This window comes from Zonotrichia albicollis, chromosome 6 (genome assembly GCF_047830755.1).
Source record: "Zonotrichia albicollis isolate bZonAlb1 chromosome 6, bZonAlb1.hap1, whole genome shotgun sequence".
Lineage (NCBI taxonomy): Eukaryota > Metazoa > Chordata > Aves > Passeriformes > Passerellidae > Zonotrichia > Zonotrichia albicollis.
In genome coordinates, this window is record NC_133824.1 from 29,371,701 (window position 1) to 29,393,259 (window position 21,559).

Genomic DNA, 21,559 nt, shown 5'->3' on the forward strand with positions numbered 1-21,559 from the left:
CTTTTAGATGCCCACGGTCTTCTGATGATGAACAAAAGCACCCAGTATTGTGTTTATTCTGTGGGGCAATGCTGTGTTCCCAGAACACTTGCTGTCAGGAGCTGGTGAATGGGGAGGAGCTGGGAGCCTGTACTTCTCATGCTCTTCAGTGTGGAGCTGGAGTCTGCATGTTTCTCAAGTAAGTAGCCAGAAGTCACAACATTGTCAAAGCGTTTGATTCTTTTTGTCTGAGATAAAGAAACAATACTTTGACATCAATTATAGCTCACCAGAAAGGGAAGATCCTGATTGGAGTTGTATTTTAAATGTAGCTATTCTTTTCTTTAAGAATCAGAGAATGCAAAGTTGTCCTCATTGAAGGTAAAACCAGGGGCTGCTTATATCCTGCACCCTATTTGGATGAATATGGAGAAACAGATCCAGGTCTGACGTAAGTAAATGCCTGACTTCCTATCTCTCCATTTTTATCTTTTTTTCCTTCTTATACTCATTGGACAACACATTCTTCTGGCTAGTGTGTACAACACTGTATGTAATGCATATCTTGACCTGGGGAACTGATGGCAGTTTCCAGTCAGAAGTGGGTAGTTTATAATGAGAAAATACACTTTTTTAGTACTGTTAAACTTTCTTACTTGTCTCAAGAATGCTTTGTATGCATTTCATCAGAAACATATGAGAACTGCCATTGCTGAAATATCATCACAGAAATGGCAGTCATTGCTTGTCACAAGTAGAGATATTTTTGCACTTCCAGTAGACTTGTTTGGAATTTAATTAGTATTTTATTAGTCTAGAGTTAATGTTAGCCTATTAATTGGACAGTTTGTCAGTTGCTATTCTGATTTGCTAACTGGTTGTTCTCTTGTCCTCTGAAGAAGAGGAAATCCCCTGCACTTATGTCAGGAGCGTTACCGGAAGCTCCACCTGCTGTGGCAGCAGCACTGCATCATAGAGGAGATTGCCAGGAGCCAAGAAACAAATCAGATCTTCTTTGGATTCAACTGGCAGCTGCTCTGAGTCTCTTGATTTTAGGGAAAACTCTGACCTGTGGCAATGCTTTGGAAAAGGAAAGGAAGGTGGCAGTAAAAAAATCTACTCAAGTGGTTTCTGTAGTTCAGACAATTAATTGATGGATTCTCTAGGTTGGATGTATCACTGATGCATTGGAACAGAAACTCGTATCACATATTTTCCTCTTTTTTCCTTTCCAAAAAAAAGGAAAATCACATTCTGTAATTATTACTGAACCAGAAATATTTCCATTTTTTTCAGAAGTTCAGATTATTTTATGTGTTTTCATGAGGACAGTTCCCAAATGCTGTTTTTCAGTGCACACACCACACTTGTCTCTTCCGTGACTTGAGAACATATGTAAATGGTGTTGCCAAGAAAAAGCCTCCTTTACTTTCTTCTTGGGTTCTTTTCCCAAGCTTAGTGAAGCTTTAAATAGATTGAGATCATATTGGAGTGGAAGTGGTGCAAGGTCTTTAGTCACCTGCAGCAACAGGTAAAATAAAAAATAAATTTTACAGAAAAAGCTTGTATTCAGATATACCTTGGGATTTAATGAAGAATTTTCATTGATGAATTCTTTAAATGAGAAGTGTGGAATAGAAAGTGCATGGAGGAATTACCATCTTGCTTGTTGCATCAAAAAATTAAGTCTGTGCTTTTTGCATTGCCAGAACTGCACTTTATCTAATGAAATTATCCTCCATTAGTGTATATCATAAGAGGTGTTGTGGTTAGTTTTACTTCTTTTACAGTTTATCTCCTGAGGCCTTCCCCAAGAATCGAAAGAGAAAATACTGCAGGTATGTAGTTGCAGTGTAGCTCTGTAAGGTACCGAGCCAGAGACCTCCGTGAAGGAAACAGCCTTCAAAGCTGCCTCTGGACTTAAATCAAGGCCCAAAACCAGCAAGTTTTAGAATCAGAAATAAGTTTGCCCTTATCTAAGGGATTTTCTGCTCGTTATCCTCTGTCGCTGTTGTTTGAGCATGTTTTGGAGTCTGCATAAATGAAATTGTGTGTTTTGGGAGGCCATGTTCAGTGGTTCAGTGCCAGGTAGAGCAGAAAAGGGAAGAAAAGGTGGCTAAATCTGTCTCTTTGCCCTTCAGTAGTTAATAGCACATTGTGATTGAACTCTCTCTCAATGATACGTGATTGTGCTTCAGTTCTAAATGTTTGTTGTTCTGTTTTCTGAATTTCAGCCGTAATATAAATGAGAGAATTTGTAATGTGATGGATAAAAACTCTTTCACATGGAAATGGCATCTCCCGAGAAAGTTTGAAGTTGTCACTATCCTTCATTTCCCTGCCCCTTTGCTATTTGTAGATTCTTTGGTGCCATTTAAATCAGGCTTTCAAGGGGACTTTTTCAAATTAATGTCTGAATGTTTTTGTGTGATTTCTTTTTTGTTTTGTTTTCTTTTCCCACAATTACGTGAGAGATAGTAGAATCACAATTAATGATTTAGATTTAAATACCATTCTTCTGGGTTTTTTAAAAATGTTTTTTGAGTATGTATGTATGAGTGCACTGCACAGCACCAAAATGAATCTAAATATGGAATACCAATGATCTCAAACATTGTTCTGGTTTCAAATACTTTTTAAAAACTTCTGCTGTAATCCTTGCCCAGTGATATAAAAAGTTGGCTTTGATATATTTTCCAGGTATTCTCTTTCTTGAAATTAAGACCATTCTCCTTATTTTGATTCTGTCAGATTTTAAACCTGAATATTAAACTCTTAGAAGACAGATGTTAATGCTGTTAGTCTTCTCTAAAACATGTTTGAAACACATGCTGAGTTTAGAACAGTTGTCATGAAAACTTGCATGCGCTGGTGATTTTTATATCATCAAAACACTGCTTACAAACAAAAATATTGAATTAAGACTGGCAAATGCCTCATTGGTACCAAACCTGTATTCTCTTACTGTTTCCCTCTGATATTTACATATTCAGTTATCAAGACCTTTCAGTTATCTTGCACTTCACTGATACAAAATTTCCATTATCCAGTATACAGTGAGATCACTTTATTTTGTTTTCTGTCTGAACTGTAGTATACAAGGACAGGAGCTGGTAAGAGCAAGTGAACTTCTTTAAAGCTCTGGAAATCTCTTTGTACCTAAAGAAGTGGGAGAGGAAAGTTGAGTCTACATTTGCACATACTAATTTAGCAAATGGGCTCCCCTATAGTTCACTGACTAGCATGGTCATCTTTCATTTCATAAATTACTATGCAGTTTTGTTCACTGTGAGTATAATCTGTATTTAGTGACTGCAAGATGCTTATGCCACTTATTTCTGTTCCATCCAAGCTGACAGAAGTTATTTGATAATGCACATACTGGTATCTTAAATTGCAAAAATGTAAATTTGAAACTTGTATAATGTTCTTGTGCTTTTGAAATAAAATATCTTGTATATGTATATTTAAAAAAAAAAAAGGAAATAAAGTAACTTCTTGTAGATTATTCAGTTTTTATTTGGCACCGCACAGTTCATTTTACCAAGTGTGTTATAGTGGTGGGAAAGGAGAAGAGCTGGAAAATGGTTGGTAAACTGTCAGTTATCCATGTAGGCTGTATCTTGGTCTTACTGTAAGGAATGGTAGGATGCCTTTTCTTATGTAAAGATACGCTCCACGTGAAACCTGTCCTGGTATTTTACAGATGCAAATTCCTACACTGTCTACATAAATTTTTAAAAGAAGTTAAAAGAATTGAATAGTTATATGCCCTGAAACTGATCTAGTTGAGTGCATCTGGTTTTGTATCTTCTTGAAGAACTGGCTGTACTGTTTGGCAGATACTCACTCTCTAGAAAGGGAAACTTTATGGTGCTGGTCTCATGTGCTGCCTGATACATACTGCAAAAAAAAAAGTGACTTATTATAGACCTAAGCAAGCAGTCAGGACATCTTTTACATAGATATGGCCAGTACTTCTTGCTCTTAAAGTTACAGGCTGCTGGTTGTCATCATGTTCTCACTGCTTTGTTCAAGCTTTGGGCACCATTTGGGTGTTAATGATGTTGCTCTTTATGCTTATTCTCAGTAAATGGTTTTTAGGAACTGATTTCCTGAAAAGGTGAAAGGTAGAGGTAGATAGGTTGAAATCTACTAACAAAAATTTTCTGAAGAAAATTAGAAGAGGAATCCTGTTAATTAAGGGAAAAAAGAAAAGACACAGCAGTATTTCTTGTGTAATAAAAATCTCAATGTACAAAGTTATGTAGAGGAGTATTTTCGCTATTATATGCTCTGCATTATGGTTGAAATCCACTTATTTTCTAGACAACAACCTTGAATAATTTCCAATGTAAACTATTCGGATTCATAATACAGCCTCTATGCTGTTACTTAGATTCTTCTAACCTATTACTTGACAAGGTGTTCAAAGATTTTATCAAAAATAGAAGTAGTTTAATTTCTGTGGCACAATCTCTTCTCTTTGTTTTTATCAGTGTTTTCCAGGTAGGCTAAATTGGAAAGTTCACACAAGAAAAAATGGCTAATAATGAAAATCCACTTCCTTACATGTGTCTCAAATCTAGTTGTTTCTAATCCTAGCTACATTTCTCTGAAGTTGGTTTCAGTACAGTCAAAATCATTCACGAAAGTGAAGTTATGTAAAGGAAATTTGCATTGAAGGAGAGCAAGCTGAAATTCCAAGAGGTGATATGTATGTGGTTTTGTGTAACCATGAGTAAGAGACCAGGTACAGAGTTAAACATGAGACATTGAAATGGGACCTGACTTTTGTTTTTGCTGTTCATGAGATCAGTGTCAAAAAGGAGTATAGTTTGTTCTGTATAAGTACAGGTTGTCAAACAACTTAGAGTCCATCAGACTTAATTTTAGATTTCTAGGCTTTCTGCTTGAGTGAATAAGCTGCAGCAAAATGTTGTGAAGCACAAATTGGGGACTGTGGTTTCATGATCATTTCAAGTCCTTGCCGTATTTGTGAAGATGTGTTGTTAGCCTTTCTCAGAAGATTGCAGAACTTTATCTCCTCCTTAATTGTGCCTGAAATTTAATATTGGCCTCTTTGGGTACAAGAATTGAGATGTTCATCCCAAGGTGATGAAGATCTGCTTGAACTAGTTAATTCAAGTTCCTGCTTGAACTGTGTTCATTTTAACAAAATCCTAGATGTGTTGCATGTTTATATTTCTTACTATTTTTTCTCTGTGATCAACATAGAGCAAGTGTTTTCAGTGGCAATGTGCAAGCTTTTAAGGAAGAGCATAGTACATGCAGTTTCTAAAGAAACTCTCATTGTGCCTTCATCAGAAACTGAACATTACATTGTTTATTTTAATTTTTAAATTAATAACTTGATAAAGAAGACAGTTTTATGCATAGGTAAGTTCCTTACTCTGGAATTTTCTGTATTGTTATAAATTTTGGCTGGATTAGGCATTAGTAACAAATAGGATAACAAGTGTCCCCTGAATCGTATTTATTTCTGTATCTGAGCAGATGCCCTGGCTTAAAGGCTTGGCTCACTAATGCCATCTCTGTCTTTATGAATTACGGAGAGTTAAAGATGGAGTCTGTGCTGCTGCCTGAGTTTGTTTCCTTGATCCAGTGCCTCTGGTGTTAAATACTACAGGAAACCTAAACGGTCATGACAGGTGCTATAAAGGAAGCTGGGATATGTAGGGTGTAGCACTTCCATGTTCTGAGGAAATCAGTAAATACAAAGCAAAGAAAAAAGCATTTATTAACAAAAGTAAATTTTATCCTGATACTGTGAAGTGAGCTTTTATCTTTTTGTAATGTATCCCCATCGGTGGAGACTCTGAATGCCTAGACAGGATAGGAATTAGCAGTCTAATGACTTAGTGATTACTGGTAATAGGTCAGACAAGGACTGTTGCCTGTGAGATGTATGCTGAAAGTCAGCTAATTTCAAAACCAGTCACATTCCACTGCTGCAGTTTAGCTGAGAGACAAAGTTTAATGTGTTAAATGCTGCTGAATCTTTTACGGTAAAATGTGTTTTGTTCATATGCAAGTAAATTATCTGTGTGGGGGCCAGAGAAGATTGTATAGCTGGATACTTGCACCTCTGCTCTTTGTGGTAGTGTGTTACAGCTGCTGCTGGATGGCATTTTTTTGTCTTGACAGAGATGCTGAGGCTGGCTCATCAGTTCACTCTTCCTTCCAAATCTGTTTTTTCAGAGCAGACTCTTGACGAGCCCATTAACTAGAAAGCTATCAAATGAGTAAGCTTACGGTTCTTATAATTCTACAAGCTTTAGTTATTGAGGTCTAGGAGTGTTGTACCAAAAACAGAATAAAATTGTCTTGAGGAAGTGACTGCTATTGACTGACACAGATAACACTTGGCATACTTATCTGAAAAAAAATTACACTGCATTTAAAGAAAAACATGCAAAATCTGATTAGTTAGCAATACAAGGAGTGTCTTTTCCCTGATCCCTCAAGGAACCACAACTTTCTGCATTCATTTTTTCCAGTCTGTATCATCAGCTAATTATAGAGCTGCTGGTAAGTACTTCTGGCTTCCAGAAATGGCTGAAGGAATTACACACCAGTTAAGTTTTAATCACCCACTGGGCAAAGTGATTGCAATGAAGACAAGAAGTAGGCATACAGGTAAGTGCAGTGCAAAGGGGACAATTAGCAGTTCTTGTAGAAAGAAGTCTCAGTTTATAAATCTAGTTCTTTGAAGGTGTTTTAACATACTTAAGTGTAGGCCTATCATGTTAGGCAGTGAAGGAGTTACAGTTGAAATTATGGTCATGCACATAGACTCCTGGAATTACACTACAGATTATTGCATTGCACAATTTATTTACAATATATCCTTATAGTATAATTTTTGCTTTTTCTCATGGGATACAACAGTATTTAGGTAGAGAAATTTTTACTGTTATTTTGCACAGTTTCAAAAGCAGGAATGGTTTTATTTAAAATATTTCAGTGATAAAATTTTGTTTACTTGATTATCTAAAGAATGCACTCACAGCAGTAACGTGTAAAATATTTCATTTGGTCTTTCCACCTCTGTTTTTTCTTGGTACTTTTCTCCTGCTGACTCTTAATGATCAGTTACAGTCCTAGGGCATCCTATAACTTCAGGTGTTTTGTGCATTGAAGCCTTTCACTCCATGCATTGACAGAGCTCCTGGGGACTGTAGCAGGGGCATGATGTGCAAGCTGTCAGTCTGTCTGCCTTCATTGATTACAAACCTCTTACTTTCCCACCCCTGGATCAGTGTGCTAAGTACTTTTGAAACTAGGAGCTTTCAAGCATCTAGGATCATCAGCGTTTGTTTCGTAGAAAGTATCTACTTGTTTTTAAACTTGTGCTATCACATGCTAATTGGAAGTTCAAATACCCCTGCACAAGCCAGCAGTTTTCTTAAGCAGAGAACTCCTCTCAGTTGTACTCTGACTTTCAGGGAAGTGGGGCAACTAGCATTCTCTAAACTGTTGGAGGGGAAAGTGAAAAGGTACTTCAGACATTTTGGGAAAAACAAGTGAAATACTTTTGTGGTAACTTTTATTGACTTCACCTGAATTTCATGTACATGGTGGATTCTTGTAGGCTGTCATATATGTATATTTTTGTTAAAATTTCCCCTTTACTAACTTGCACCAGCAGAATCTTCACTTCAGGTTTTGTCTTCTTTTTTATAAATAAGCTTTTTATCCAGTGTAATAATTTCTTTTATGATTTCCCTGCTCCTGAGATTTTATAGGTGTAATGACATCTTTGGTTCCTAGTCAACTAATCTGTATGTTTGTACGTGTACTCACCTTGTCTGAAATATTTGCTTGTGCATAATGATTACTGTGATGCATTCAGACCATGATAGAAGTCTCTAAGTAAAGTAGAGAAAGTGGGGGAGATTCCAGAAATTTCTTGCAGTGTTGAGAATCAGGAATTTTACAAGTAAAAACACATCCATCCAACGAAGTATCAGCATTTTTGGAGCTGTCACCAGTCTGGTTTGTTCAATTTACTAGTTTTTCTACTTTTTTTCCCCCACCAGATAAAATCTGGTGCCTGTAGGACTGTAATAGAGCAAAGCTACACTTGTGATGTCATTTCTTGGAAGATTTGCCTACCTAGCTGCAGGGATAGATTTTGTTGTAATATTAGTTTTGTCACAGTCTGTGTTTTGAACATTAATGTTGGGGTCGTTCATGCCTGAGACAGTGGAGATCTGGTTGGCTTTGCCGAGATTCTTAATGATGCTGATGTTGTATTTGGCAGTTTCCACAAAACTGTTTTCTAGTAACCAACCATCTGATTCACCCTCCAGATCTCCTAGCAGGAGGACATTCTTCATGGCTGTCTGCAGGTACCGGACACCAATGAGTACAGAGAGCTGTAAGAAACAGTTCATGGTTAAACAGCTGAAATTGCAGCCTGTGCTATCGCTCAGTTTTCTGACTGGTGTGTTTACAGGCCTCCTAACTGTGTAAAGCAGACAGACTTTATCCTAACAATATGTCTAACCACTTTTCCAGTTAATTACATTTTAAAAGAAAGATAGCAGGGAGAGATGGATTGATTCTCTCTTCATTCTTCAGGTAGCAATCCTCCTTGCATATAAATACCTAGAATTACTCGTGAACCTTGTGGCCTCAGAGACTGCAACTAACTGATGTCAAATGGATGATCAACTAATGGATCCATCAGTCACTAGGAAAGAAAAAACTGTAGTATGTTAATTTCAGTGGATTTTTTTTTTCCACTGACATTGATTAAATCAATATTTCTTCCGAGGAGGTTTAATCATTCCCTTGTAAGCCATATGTGTCAAGCATGCCAAGGCATGAAAATTAAGAATGATGGCAGAGGCTGAAGTCTAAGCTTAGGAAAAAGTTCCACTTTCATTGTTCTGTTGGAATCAGGATCAGCTTGTCAATATTTAAGGGAACACAGAGAGCTGTCTCACAGCTTTTCACATGCTTCAGGTTATTTCTGCCACCACAACCCCTCCTAGAACTGCCTGAGGACTGTTGTGAGCTACTTAAATTACAATGTTAATATTTATGTAATAAATAGAGCAATAGTCAGAAAACTAAAACATGCTAAAAAGGTAAGAAAACTGTATTGGAGCCTGTGCCATTGGGGAGTCCTGTACTCGCAGATGACAACATCCAGAGAGCTCTTCCTTACAGACGTCAGCAGGAACACTGCAGCTTTGCAGGTGTGTAGCTTGCCTGCGATGTGCTTATTTTGATTGCATAACCAGCAGCCCAGTCTACTTCTAAAAGGATGATATGCCACGACTGCAAGTACTGTCTATATGGTGAAACTATGTAATATGAAAAGGAGGCTTTGAGATATTAATAAAATGCTCAATTTTAATTATAAACAAAATTAGTGCATTGAGCCAAAGACCTACTCATGTTTTATATATTTCTTAAAACAGCACTCAGACCTTCTCACCAAATTTCCTTGAAGTTGTGTCACTGCATTTATCATCCTGTATCTGATCCCATAAATGCATCAGGGAAGGGATTATGCTATATTCTATTGAAAAAGCTTTATAAATTATATACATGGTTTCTGATAGTTCTTGTCCTCAACAAGATTTCCTTCTACTCTGTGGACTTTGGAAAAGTTGTCTTTGCTAAAAGAAATCCTTCAACATTCCTGAAGCGCTTGTGGCCTTTATACTGGATGCTGAGGCACTTCTCATGTGTTACACTGTCATTGTTTTTCATGCTGGAGAGACAGAAGACTTATTAATCCGATAAAGACCATTTTTATGAGACTTACCTCAAACAACCAAATAAGCAATGCTGCAATGCCAATGGATCTCATAATACCAGTGTAGTAATCCAGCAGGGCCTGTCTGCACCCCTTCATCCAGATATTGAGCTCCTCTGTGAGGAAATCGTAGTTGTAGTGAGCGCTGTTGTTTGTCAGCTGGTACTGGATGCAGGGCCGTGGTGAGCTGGGATTGCAGCAGCTGAAGGGGACTCCATCCACCAAGAACTTCCCGTCAACGTTGCTCTTCAGGCGGCTGCAACAGGACGAAGTCTGGGCATTACAAACCTGGTGGCAGCAGCAGGCAGTGCCTGTGATTTTAGAATAACACAACTCTTGCAATGTAGGCCTCTCCAACATAACAAAAGGAAAATGAGGATATACTTTCAACTGGAAAAGTTGTTTACTGCAGGAACACTGAATATTGGATTTAAGTGTGGTGTAGGAGATGTTACCTTTTTAGGTATCTTTGTGCTGAATACTAAAGACAATTTTTGGACTTGTTTATCTTGGTGGAATTCTAATGGAAGTTATATCCCTGGAAATCCTGTATTTCACTACTTCTGGATTAATTTTTCAGCATAATCATTCCATGGGAGGATCCTAATACAAGGGATCCTAATACAAGAACAACTTTGTATGCCACAGGAAGCACTGGAAATCATCTGCTGGCCTTTTGCCACTGTACCCATTGCAAGGGCTGGTCCAGCACAGGTTTTGAGACTAATTCACAAGGAAAATTCTACTTCTTGTAACTTCACTTTCTGTAACTTTAAGAAATGTATTTGTTGCTAAAAATACTCATTTCCCTCCTCTATAAGATCAGGTGGAAAACAAGTGGTGAAAGAGGAAAGATAAAGGGGAACAGGAAAAAAAATCATAGGATGGGCAGAGAACACAGTCTCAAATTAACCAAGATTTTCTGGAAGATAAATGAATCTTTGGCATCTGTTTTCTTCCGAGAAAGAGATTTTCCAGAAACTGGACAGTATCTAAGGTGCTGAGAGACACACCCACACCTTGGGGAAGCAGCCTCTAAGCATGTATCTATTCTTATGCTTGGTGGAAAAGGCTGATTTCCTGAGACAGCCCTATGGGTGAAAACCATGTTCTGGTTTATCAAGTCCAGGCCATTTACCCTTTGTAAGGGGACCGGAATACAGGATAGATAATTCCTCTTATATATACAGCATTCACTATTTGTCAACAGTAAATTTTCTAGTATTTTCCAAAACTTACTCATTTATTAATGTTTGCAAATAATATTTTTCTGTTCCAGTACAGCTGATCTAAATGAGAGGGAAGGAAATCATTAAAAGAAGCTCATTAGGTAAACAGAGCAGAAACACTGTGGTCCAGTGTTGACCTGGAATTTGGGACATTCAAATGAAACACAAGTTGCTAGGAAGCTCAGTATTTGTGTCAGTGCTATGATGGCAGAAAAATTGCTTTTGTTTTATTGTTGTGAGCCCACTAAATACAACCTCCCTTTTTGTTTCTTCTTCTTTTCTTCCTCTAATTTGGGTTGTAGTGGGTTTTTTTTGTTTTACTTAAAATTCTCTCTAAAACATTTTCCTCAAAGTTGTTTCCAGGTAAACCAGGAAGTTCACCTGCCATTTCCTGCTCCAGTAAGGAGTGGCATAGGCATGAATTTTTCTCTATTTTCAAGTCTAAGCTTTTCATTTTGTTGCCACCATATCCCTGACTGAAGTGTGTGAACCATGTTGTGGACATAGGCAAAACCAAGCACTGGAAGGGAAGGGAGCCAGAGAGGCACAAACCAGAGGGCTCCAATGTGGGAAGAGAAGAGAAAGTTCACAGAGGAGAGAAAGACTGGCACATTGTGAAAGGGAAGATCTTACCTGGGATGGCAAAAGGCCCTCCATGATTCAAGGTATTATATATATTTAATGACCCCAATATAGTACAGCATTTAAGATGGTTGAAATACAATCTCTTAAACTCTTTTGATTTCAAGCATCAATTAAAACACTTTCTTTTGTTCTGGGAGTGGTATAAAGAGGAGTCCTTTCTACTGCCAACAGTAGCAGTCTTCAGACTTGGGTTATATCCTCCTGCCACTGTGTTTCCTCTGCTAGTGGCAAATTAAAATATTTCATTTGTGTCATGGGACAGTTAGAAGGGAAGACTTCAGTAAAAGAATTGGTGGAGGTACATGCTCACTGCTATTTGCTGTTGCAATTCAAAGCAGTTATGGTATTGTAAAGCAAATCTTTGCTTTTGAGCAAAGATGGTTTTTACCCAACCAAAGCAATGGTAGCATTGTACTGCTGTAAGCTCATGTTCCTACCATTCCCGCTGACTGTTTCCATGCCTTGTTAAATTGTGGTGTTGGCAAGAGATCTGTAGAAGAGGGTTTTGCAGGAAGGTGAAAAGTTCAGTTTTGCAAAGCTTACATGTGAGTTCACAGTATGTCAGATCTCACCTGCTTTGCCTCTTGATCTACAAACTCCTGACACAGAGTACAAGTTGAAACCAAGAAAGACTTGGTTCCTTCTCCATCCTTTCAGAACATTACCAGCTGGGCTTTGCTTCCAAGTATTTCATATCAAATGTTTCACTAGTAGATTTTTGGAAGTCATGGTATAGTTTTGTTATACAGTACCAACTTGGATTCTGCCAGTCAAGATAAAATTAAGCAATCTATCCACAGCAAAAGACATTTACAAATTACTTTCCTCACACACATTTCACTGCCACCTTCTGCCTACATGGGGCAAAACCTAACTGACAGTGTATTCTCAAAACAATGGCAGAGCACAGAGGAGCCTGCAGAATAAAACACAACTTAATTAAAACCCTGGGTAAAACATTACTGTTTCTGCCTCTCTCACAGAAATAAAAGGAAGTATATTTTACTTTTGACCTCACACTAAGCTACTACTCCTAAATTCCCAGGGATGGTCTTTGTTGTCATGTCACTTTTCAGCATAGACCCAAGACTTGAAACAGCTCTGGTCAGTCTGTGCTGCGTGACACTTTCTAACTTCTCTCTCTTGAGAATGCCTGTATTGCTTTATTTCCACAGACAAGTGTCTTCTGTAAGCTGATGCCCTCTTGTTTCTATTCTCCTAGGTCCTGCCCTCTGGTATATTTGCAGCTCTCTATATATGCTTTACTTATGCTGGCAGTTTCAAATTGCAAATTCTGTAAAATTAAGACCTTTGGCCTCCCTTTCTCTGGATTTAAATTGTCACTGATTTTTGAGTTCAACAAAATGTAGCATTTACAAATGCCAGTCAAGCTCTTTCCATTTGTCTTTCCTGGGAATACGAAGCTACTACTCTCTTGTCAGTGAAGACCTTTTTCAGCTTTAGAAGAATTATTACAGACTGGATTGTTTACTTTTGTAAGTTTTAAATTTTTACCTTTTCTGTAAGTATTACCACTCTTCTTTTTGTGCATATAATTTCACAGTTGCTACATCATGTGAAGCACCACCAGCAGAAAGAAATGGGGGATTTTTGCTTTTTATGCAGTGTATGTGGTGTTTGGCAGTTTCTCACATGTGAACCTACAGATTTGAACTTGGGATTGCAAAGTTTAATACCTTGAAGAAGAGGGGTCTTTCAGTGCTTAGAATTGACTGTGCAATGTACTGATAGTACAATCCTTTTTTTCTTACTGTTATCAGCTCACTACAAATGAAATTCAAAATTTGAGGTAGCTAATTCACCACACTGAAAAAGGAAATACATCTTTGCTTTGTTTAGCATCCCTAAAGGCCTAGCAAAGGGCAGCTTTTGATTATTGTGCATGTATTTAGCATATTTTGTGAGTAACCTGGTCATTATACATTTTTAAAAATTATGATGCAAAGGTCCAGAAAAAAGGGCTTTCCAGTCCCAAAAGAGTTTTCCTTCTAGATTTTTTTGCTATGACTGATAAATACTTACTCCAGAACTTCCTTGGAAGCCATATTCAGATACCGAGGAGATACCCACTGAATTTCAAACCAGTCTCTAAAGCCATTGTTTCCACAGCAATGGAATCCAATTTGTAACAAATCCACTGTTTTCTTTAAGAAACATCGCCCAGGTATGTCTGTGTCTTTATAGAACTTAATGGCATCCCTCAGTCCCAGATAGAGAGACTCTTCCAGCTCGTTCCTCATGGTGTAGCACATGAGAGCACCCACCAGGATGCAGAAGGTAAAACAGAAGGTACATACGATGTATGGCAGCATTACTAGTTTCCAGCGAGAGAACTTGTTTGCATCTGAGCAGTCATAGCAGATTTTGCCACCCAGAAAGTTGATGATACATGCTATGACCCCTACAGAGATCAGCATGTTGGGGACAGAGTTAATGTCCCCTTTTGCCATCACTTCATTGCGCTTCTTGATCTCTATTTTCAGAAAGAGGCCAAGACTGAAGAGAATGATCCCACTCACTACAGAAACCCAGTTGAGGATCCATAAGATCTGAGCCAATTTGTCCCTCTTGGTTTTGGTGAATTTGACTTTGAGGACAGCCATAGTCAGACACGCATTAGGACAAGAAGCGTAGGTCAAGGGAAGCTCATAAGCTGATTAGGAGCATGGATCCAAGGCGTGCAGTGGAAATCTGAAGAAGAGGGAGAGAGATTACTGTCTGTTTGACCAGGTATTTATAGAGCCTACAAAAGAACTTCCTGTTCAGCCTCACGCACTCTGAGTCCTGCCAAGGGAGTGCCCCCGTGAAATTTTTTTTTTTAAGTGATTCACATTGTTACAAAATATAAGTAGTAATTTTTAATTGCTGTAGTTGGTCCTTAGAACTAAGTGAATAGTATGAACAGAGACTCTGGATTCCTATGAATTTTTGTCAAGACCAATTTTCTGTGCAGACCTGGTATCTAAAAGTGAACTGGCCCTATGTTCTTCCCTTCAGAAGACTCCCAGCATCTTTCCCTTCTACTTGTTGCCTGTACTTTTTTTAACAATTACAGGTATTTATTATTATTAGATTCCTGTGTTATGGTCAGGTTTGTGTTCAAAAGGTGAATAAACATATATACAGCCTTCTTTTTTTCTTTCCAGAAATCTTGCTTGTCTTGTTCCTTTGGCAACTTTCATTAGAGTGATTTTATATTGTAAAACTCAGCATTATATAATTATACGGTAATTTAATTCCAGTAATACAATGGCATTTATAAACAGTAAAATGTAATCCTGTAAATCTGGGGAAATAGAAAATATCATGCTGCTTATATATCTCTAAGTTAGTGGATGCTATTACTGAATAAAATTTGTATCAGCAAAAACAGCATGAAAAACACCTGGGGCAGACGAGCTGGACAGAAGTAGGGCTGCACTGACCCAGTAGAGGGTCCCCAGCTGCAGTGAAGCTTAGCATTGGATAAGCAGATTGTTGCAGAGTGCAGTTGGAAAAGGTAACAGAATCCCAGCATCTTCATGTGTTTACGTCAGAAGGAATCAGTTCAGTTTGTACAGGCAAGGAATAGGTTGTGTGATTCATATTAGGATATGGTTAAATATCTTCATACGCTAAGATTTTAAGGCCTGTGATATCTAATTAATTCAAGTTTCATTTATTTACTCCTGCATTTACAGAGAAAACCAATTCCTCTTAAAGCTATTCAGCTCTGTGTATCTTTTGTACAATACAGAGAATAGTGTGCAAAATGCACAGTATTTTTCCTTATCAGTCTATTTCTGGAGGTGTTGAGGCCAGCAGCTTTCTGAATTTTAAAGTTCAGAAACAGGGTCCTAATTGTAATGATTGTTAAGGTTGATTATTAATTATGACTGAATATTTATTGTGATCATATTGTGATAATCATATAAATGATAGACCTTACGGAAATGTCCAGAGAATAGTCATAAAATTCCACCACTTGCTTCACACCATTTTTCTCCAGTACTGTTCAGACCTCATTTGAAGGGATCATGCTCTGGTGGTACAGAATTAAGCCTCCCTGTGAGTTCAGCTGACAGCCTGAATAAGCCTGCTAAGCCTGGAGACAGTACCTTTGATTGCTTCACCAGTTAAGCAGTTTGTGACTTGACCTTAAATAACTGTAAATGATGGCTGCTAATAGATCTATTTGCCCCTGATGCCCAGGCCTCAGAGCTCACAACAGCGAGAAATTTGTTGTGAAATTTACTGATTGCTGATACGCAGCTCATGTTCAATGGCCAGCACACATGAATGCATCACTCGCTGTTCGTTTCTGTGAAACACACGCACATATTTGAACAATGCCTCAAAATTGTTCAGCACACATTTAGTTACAGTGTCACTGAAAACACCCTACTTGCTAAACATATTTAGTTTTACCATTTGGACAAAAGTTGTAAATAGTTCTACTCTGCTTAAAATTAATCTACTCCAGAGGCATTGTTGCTTTTGGAAGATACAGATTTGAGACTTTGTCGTGTTCTAGCTGTAAAGAAATCTGAAGTTGAGTTCCATCAGCAGGGATACATTCAATCTCATGGAGCTATTCCATCCCCAATTTTCAGATGCCTGATGTTTAAAAAAAGTTAAAAACCTCTGTGCAAGAAAAATTCTCCTAGTAATTCCTTGTCTCCAGAAATTCTCATGAGGTATTCTTAGCTTCCTTTGTGAATTTTTAGTATTGTTGTAGGATCAGATTTCACAGAATATTGACATTTATCTTACAGTGCTACCCACACCAGCAGCATAAGATCTGTGATTTCATGGAGTCCTAGTGCCAGATAAAGGGGTGGAATGACTGGTGGTTGTAGTTCAAAGGCCACTTGTTGACTGACCCTGGCTGTCACTGATATGCTTGGGATTGATCTTTGGGAGACACTACTTCTCATGAAATCCTGAGTGCATTGAGTCTGGGACAGAAGAGCAAGTGATCTATTCCATTTCTTGTTCCCAGCCTTCTACATGGATACTTATGTTAAGATTTTCACCTGTGCTAACAGTTTACTGAATTTATTTCTGATAATAAGACTCTCTTCACATCAGGAAGACTTTTATAAATGCATCATAACATTATTCTTTCCCTGTTTAACAAAGTATTGAATACATTTATCAGTGGAAGATCTATTGTAACACATGCACAGCTGTGCAGTATAATTTTTTGAGCACCATGAAGAAAGTTTTTCCAGCTGAAAGAGCTGAACTGCAATTATGAGCTAAAAATGTCAGTCTTGCTCTGCAACATGTGCCTGTTCTTCTCCAAGTCATAGTTGGCAGTGGGTTACTGTAAAGCCACAAATGCTCCCAGCATTTCAGTGGAACTAACGCCTCTGTCATAGTTGTTAAAAACCTGTGCATGTGAGCCACTGCAGAGTTATGAATTATATACACACAGACATACTTTCCCCAGCTATGGGACAGTAAACTGGATTTTATTCTATAAAGGGAGAAATACTTCTTTCAACAAAAGAAGACAAATAAATGTGGAAATCTCTCCCATACTATCAATACTGTTCTCAAGCTTTCTTTGTCTAATTAAAATTGATTTAACTTTAAACACAGCTTCCATCACCATACAATTTGCTTCCAAGATGTCGCCTAGCTGTTCCTTTGCTATCAAATTTCCCTAACTATATTGAAGAAGACATAGCACAGCTATTTTTTAATAATATTTACCTATTAGATACAAATTGTTCACAGAAATTTTGCAATTTTGTCATAAACAAGCCACATCTTATCTTACTGATTTTGCTAAAATGTGCTATTTAACTAAACATACATTGCCATTTGTGATATTATAAAAGAAACCACTAACCTGCTTCAGAGGACTGAATGGGATCTTGAAACTGGTAACTTGTTGAATTCAATGGAGAAAATACCTGAATTGGACATCCTGAGAATGGCTGAAATACTGATTTCCTGATGTTTCTGTAGTTGCTCTGTCTTCACACTGACTCACCAATGAAGATGGAGAAAACCACTTCAACTCTCCTGCCTGTGGTAATCTCTCCTTCATCTCTAATCGTAGGTAAGAGATTTATTTCAAGGTTCTTATGCCACCAGATTAAGTCCTACAAAACAGGCCAATTAACTGAGTGTGAACTGAGATCTCACCAACAAAATGGTTTATAGGACTTTCTTTGTCCGTTTTACCCTGCTGGAGATTTGGGCTAGTAAGCAACAGAACTGTTTTTCAGTACCTGCCAATGTCTTCAATAGCTCTTAACTTGTTTTTAACAATAAATATGCCTTCAAAGGACGGAAGAATGAGAATAATGAAACTTAGTGATTCTGTGGGAAGGGAAAATCTATCTTATGCAACTATTATTTATATCCATTATTATGCTCCTTACCCATCATTCTATACTTTGTTGCTTTGGATGCAATTTTCTGTTCTCTGTGCATTGAAGGTGATTGTCCTAGAAAAGAATTCAAGTATCCAAGAGCAATTGGATCATCTGTATGATTCACGGTAGGTTCTGGCTTGGGAAGCTTTCCAGGTTCAAGAACATTCTAGTAGAAACCTCTGTCCTAGCCTCTTACCTAGCTCTGTTCCAAACCAGAACAAAAGCAGAAGTGTCATGTCCTCTGGCATTTCTGAGCACAGCATGTAGCAGTCTGTGGGACAGACGTGGCTGGTTTGAACCGGCAACAGTGGTGGCAACAAGCTGAGTGTGCAGCAGGGCTTGGTCAAGTTAGAGGTGATGTCAGTACCAGAACTGAATCCCTAAGCAGGAGCAGGTTTGAGCTGTAGGCTTGAGCTTAGCACAGCAGAGAGAGTTCAGTGGGCACATGACGAACTGCAAGAGACCCTGCACCAGGCACTGTAAATGTGTAGAAATATTCTCAGAAGCATAAACTGTCATCTCCTGGCTTATGATAAGCAATGAACCAGTAGCCTGATAGGACTGTGATAGTAACTCGGTGTTCTGGCAGTACCTGCTGCATCCTGCCTGTGTCCGAATGATTCAGAGCATCTGTGACACATCTGGGACCTGTTGGACCAACGGCATATGGGCCACACAAATGCTTGCATATGATCAAATACACCCCGATAGCATTGAATTAATCCTGTGCACGAGTCATTCATGCTTTGGGTTTGCAGCACTCCTGCAGACCACAGGGAATATTTTAGATCTGTTCAAATGTGTTGGTTTGTGTACAGATTAACTCCACGGAAGTATATTCAAAGGTATAATGTATTCCTTGGGTATAGCACATGCACACAAATGTACACATTTTGAGCTACTGTTCAGCTGGAATGTGATATATCAGACCTGACAAATGGCTGTACTACTTTCCTATGTTAAAAAAAAAGTTCACTTGGGACAATTGCACCCATCTGCAGAACTACAAACGCGTTATCCCTGAGTGTTAGAAAATGTTACTGCCTCAGTTACCTACTAGCAGCAAGCTGCACCTTCCCTGCGGCTGCTTTGCAACACAAACCACCACTGGCATGCACAGAAGCAAAGCAGCAGCAGATGGCAGTGCTGCTGTATGAAGACTTTTTGTACAATACAGAGCAAGAAGCTTTTTTTTTCTTTCAGTTTGCATTAGAGATTAGAGGTCATTCACACAGCTAATGGAAACTCAAGAACGCCCCATTGTAAGAAATTACTTAAATCCAATTGTAATGCAGTTAGAGGCCAGTGCTACCTGCATTTTTTGTTCCATCTCATATTTGGAAATGGCTTCAGCTGCAAATGTAATATCAAAAGTTGAATTATTCAAGAATTAGTTCTGTGTCATGGCAGTTTATAATTAACCATGATGCACTTTCTTGCAGACCTTTGGGATGCCTGGATGAGCACATAATAGTGTTTTGTAACTTGCAGGAGTACATGGGGGATTGCATCTGTCACCTGGTGGCATAGAAAGAGATCACACACTTTCCACATTGTTAATCATGTCACAGACCATCACTTCTTCATCACACTGCTCACTTTCCTGCTAGCAGTGGAGATTGCTGTGGATCCAAAACAGGCAAATTTAACAAATGTTTGCCCAATTACTTACCTATTTAGTACCATTCATATATAAGTCCCCAGGCAAGGACAGATGTGTTATGAATCAGCTTAATGAAATAACTAGTTGGGATGTTGCAACATTTAACTTTACATCTTGTTTCCAAAATTTTTTTTTTTTTTTGTATTTGGATGGCTTTTCATTTCACCTTGTATTTAATGTAAATGACAACTAATGATATGAGATTTTGGAGTACTAGATTAAAACTGAAGGCACTTGATGAGTCTGATGGAAGTAAGAGCTAAACAACCTTTTCTTCTGAGCTGGGGCAAGTCCGTATTCAGGAGGAGATTCTCACTGATATGTGATAATGGAGAGAGGACATGAACAACAATTTGCTCTTTTTGGCTTTTGTAAAGTTGTGAACCACATGGTAGACACTTTGAGAAATTAATGTTCTTCAAATAATCAATTACTTCTATTTGTTTAATAACTTAATCCTCTATTACATTTTTGAACTTTTAGGAAGGAAGTATAGTGGTATTTAGATGATTATGATTGTCATACTAGATAAAGATACCTAAGTTAAGTCACAACATCTGAAATTCTTACGGAATTGCAGAGTTGGCAGAGCGAATGTCGAAATTTAAAGGCAAGAAGTAATGGCACTAGTCAATAATTTAAAAGGACCCAGTTTGTACATTAAAATGACACAAAGCTTATTGAAAATGAAGTAATTTATATTTTTTTACAACTACAGCTCTACGCTGTGCTACAGTTGTACCAGAAGATACGCTGTACTACATTCCATAAAAAATGTGAATGCTCTAACTGTGGCTCATCTAATTGCCTGAAGAACACCACAGATGAAACAAATCAGAAAACTAAGTACTACATTTTTCAGATGTGTAAAGGTTGTAACAATAAGGTTGCTGAAAATCATTCTCAGGCAGAAAAGAAAATTATAGCAGACCTGCATGAACTGCACTGCATGTGTACAGCTTGTCATTCAGGGTCCTGTGCATTGCAGGAAAATCCATATCAGTACCTTTCAGGCTGGCTCTGATTTCAATCCATAGGAGCTGTACTGTCCACAATCTCTGAGTCATCCACTCGTGACTCACAATGAGTCATTACAAATGGAAAACCAAGGCACAGGAATAGTGTATTCACCTTAAAATCAGACCAGCAGTCTATAGTACAGCTGGAAATGAACATGTATTTTATATTGCCTGGTAACCTAAAGCTTCCATCTTGGCTGTAACTTCTTTCTGAAGACTAGAATCCATTTTTTCAACTTAATGAGACCATGCAGCAATCTTGCTTTTCGCTTTTGTACCTTATTCACTATGGATCTTATCCTCACAAGCCAGGTATCAGGAAGCTTTTTGCAGAATGGAATTATACACATACTAAGAGGCCTGGCAGCAGAATTCTCTTTATATAATGAGGTAAAATTTTCCTTTTTAAATTCCATATCTCATAGCATCAATACTTTGGTGCACTATACTACCAACTGACCCTTCTTCTCCTAGCAAAGTAGGCAGACATACATTGTCATATTTCTCCTCAAAAGACCTCCTAAATTAATCAGTACCTATTCTCAGCTTACTATAAACCTGATGTTGATTCTGTTTTTCACACTCCAGACATCATTTGAACTGAACAATATTACTTACTCATTGTGGGAACTCAGTACAGCATTCCTGATGTGCAGAGGCACTGAGACAACCCTTGGGGGGCTCGGAGGTCCTGGAACGTTGCCAGAAGTGTTTGGTGGCTAGGCTTTGATCCTGCACAGGATGTAACACCTGTATGAGGATGGGAGGATCACACGGGGATAAGTGGTGAAGGAATAGATTGATTATAGTGTGAAACACAGGTTTTGGAATTTCGG

At 38.1% G+C, this 21,559-nt stretch overlaps 2 protein-coding genes across 3 annotated transcripts in view; one reads left to right on the forward strand and one right to left on the reverse strand.

Moving 5' to 3' along the window:
* Positions 1–3,487, forward strand: part of UBR1 (ubiquitin protein ligase E3 component n-recognin 1) — a 61,325-nt gene extending 57,838 nt beyond the window's left edge. For both annotated transcript variants that reach the window (XM_005479987.4, XM_014268081.3), the window contains exons 45-47: positions 8–178; positions 329–430; positions 879–3,487. In XM_005479987.4, coding sequence (XP_005480044.2) covers positions 8–178; positions 329–430; positions 879–1,020 — 415 coding nt within the window. In that variant the 3' untranslated portion in view covers positions 1,021–3,487. The remainder of the gene's footprint in view (positions 1–7; positions 179–328; positions 431–878) is intronic.
* A 4,627-nt stretch (positions 3,488–8,114) lies between these two features.
* LOC102070505 (photoreceptor outer segment membrane glycoprotein 2) lies at positions 8,115–14,457 on the reverse strand. The gene is made up of 3 exons (XM_026793973.2): positions 13,693–14,457; positions 9,785–10,031; positions 8,115–8,381 (listed from the first exon to the last, which is right to left on the reverse strand). The coding sequence occupies exons 1-3, from the start codon at positions 14,271–14,273 to the stop codon at positions 8,115–8,117; spliced, it is 1,095 nt and encodes a 364-aa protein (XP_026649774.1). The 5' UTR covers positions 14,274–14,457.
* Between the last annotated feature and the right edge of the window lie 7,102 nt (positions 14,458–21,559).

Bases quoted from the DNA above. Each gene is read 5' to 3' on its own strand.
- LOC102070505 (XM_026793973.2), bottom strand. From the start codon at position 14,273: ATGGCTGTCCTCAAAGTCAAATTCACCAAAACCAAGAGGGACAAATTG. The intron at 10,032-13,692 runs GTAAGTATTTAT...GTCCTGTTGCAG, and splicing joins GCTTCCAAGGAAGTTCTGGA to CCGCCTGAAGAGCAACGTTG. The intron at 8,382-9,784 runs GTAAGTCTCATA...TGTTTCTTACAG, and splicing joins TGCTTATTTGGTTGTTTGAG to CTCTCTGTACTCATTGGTGT.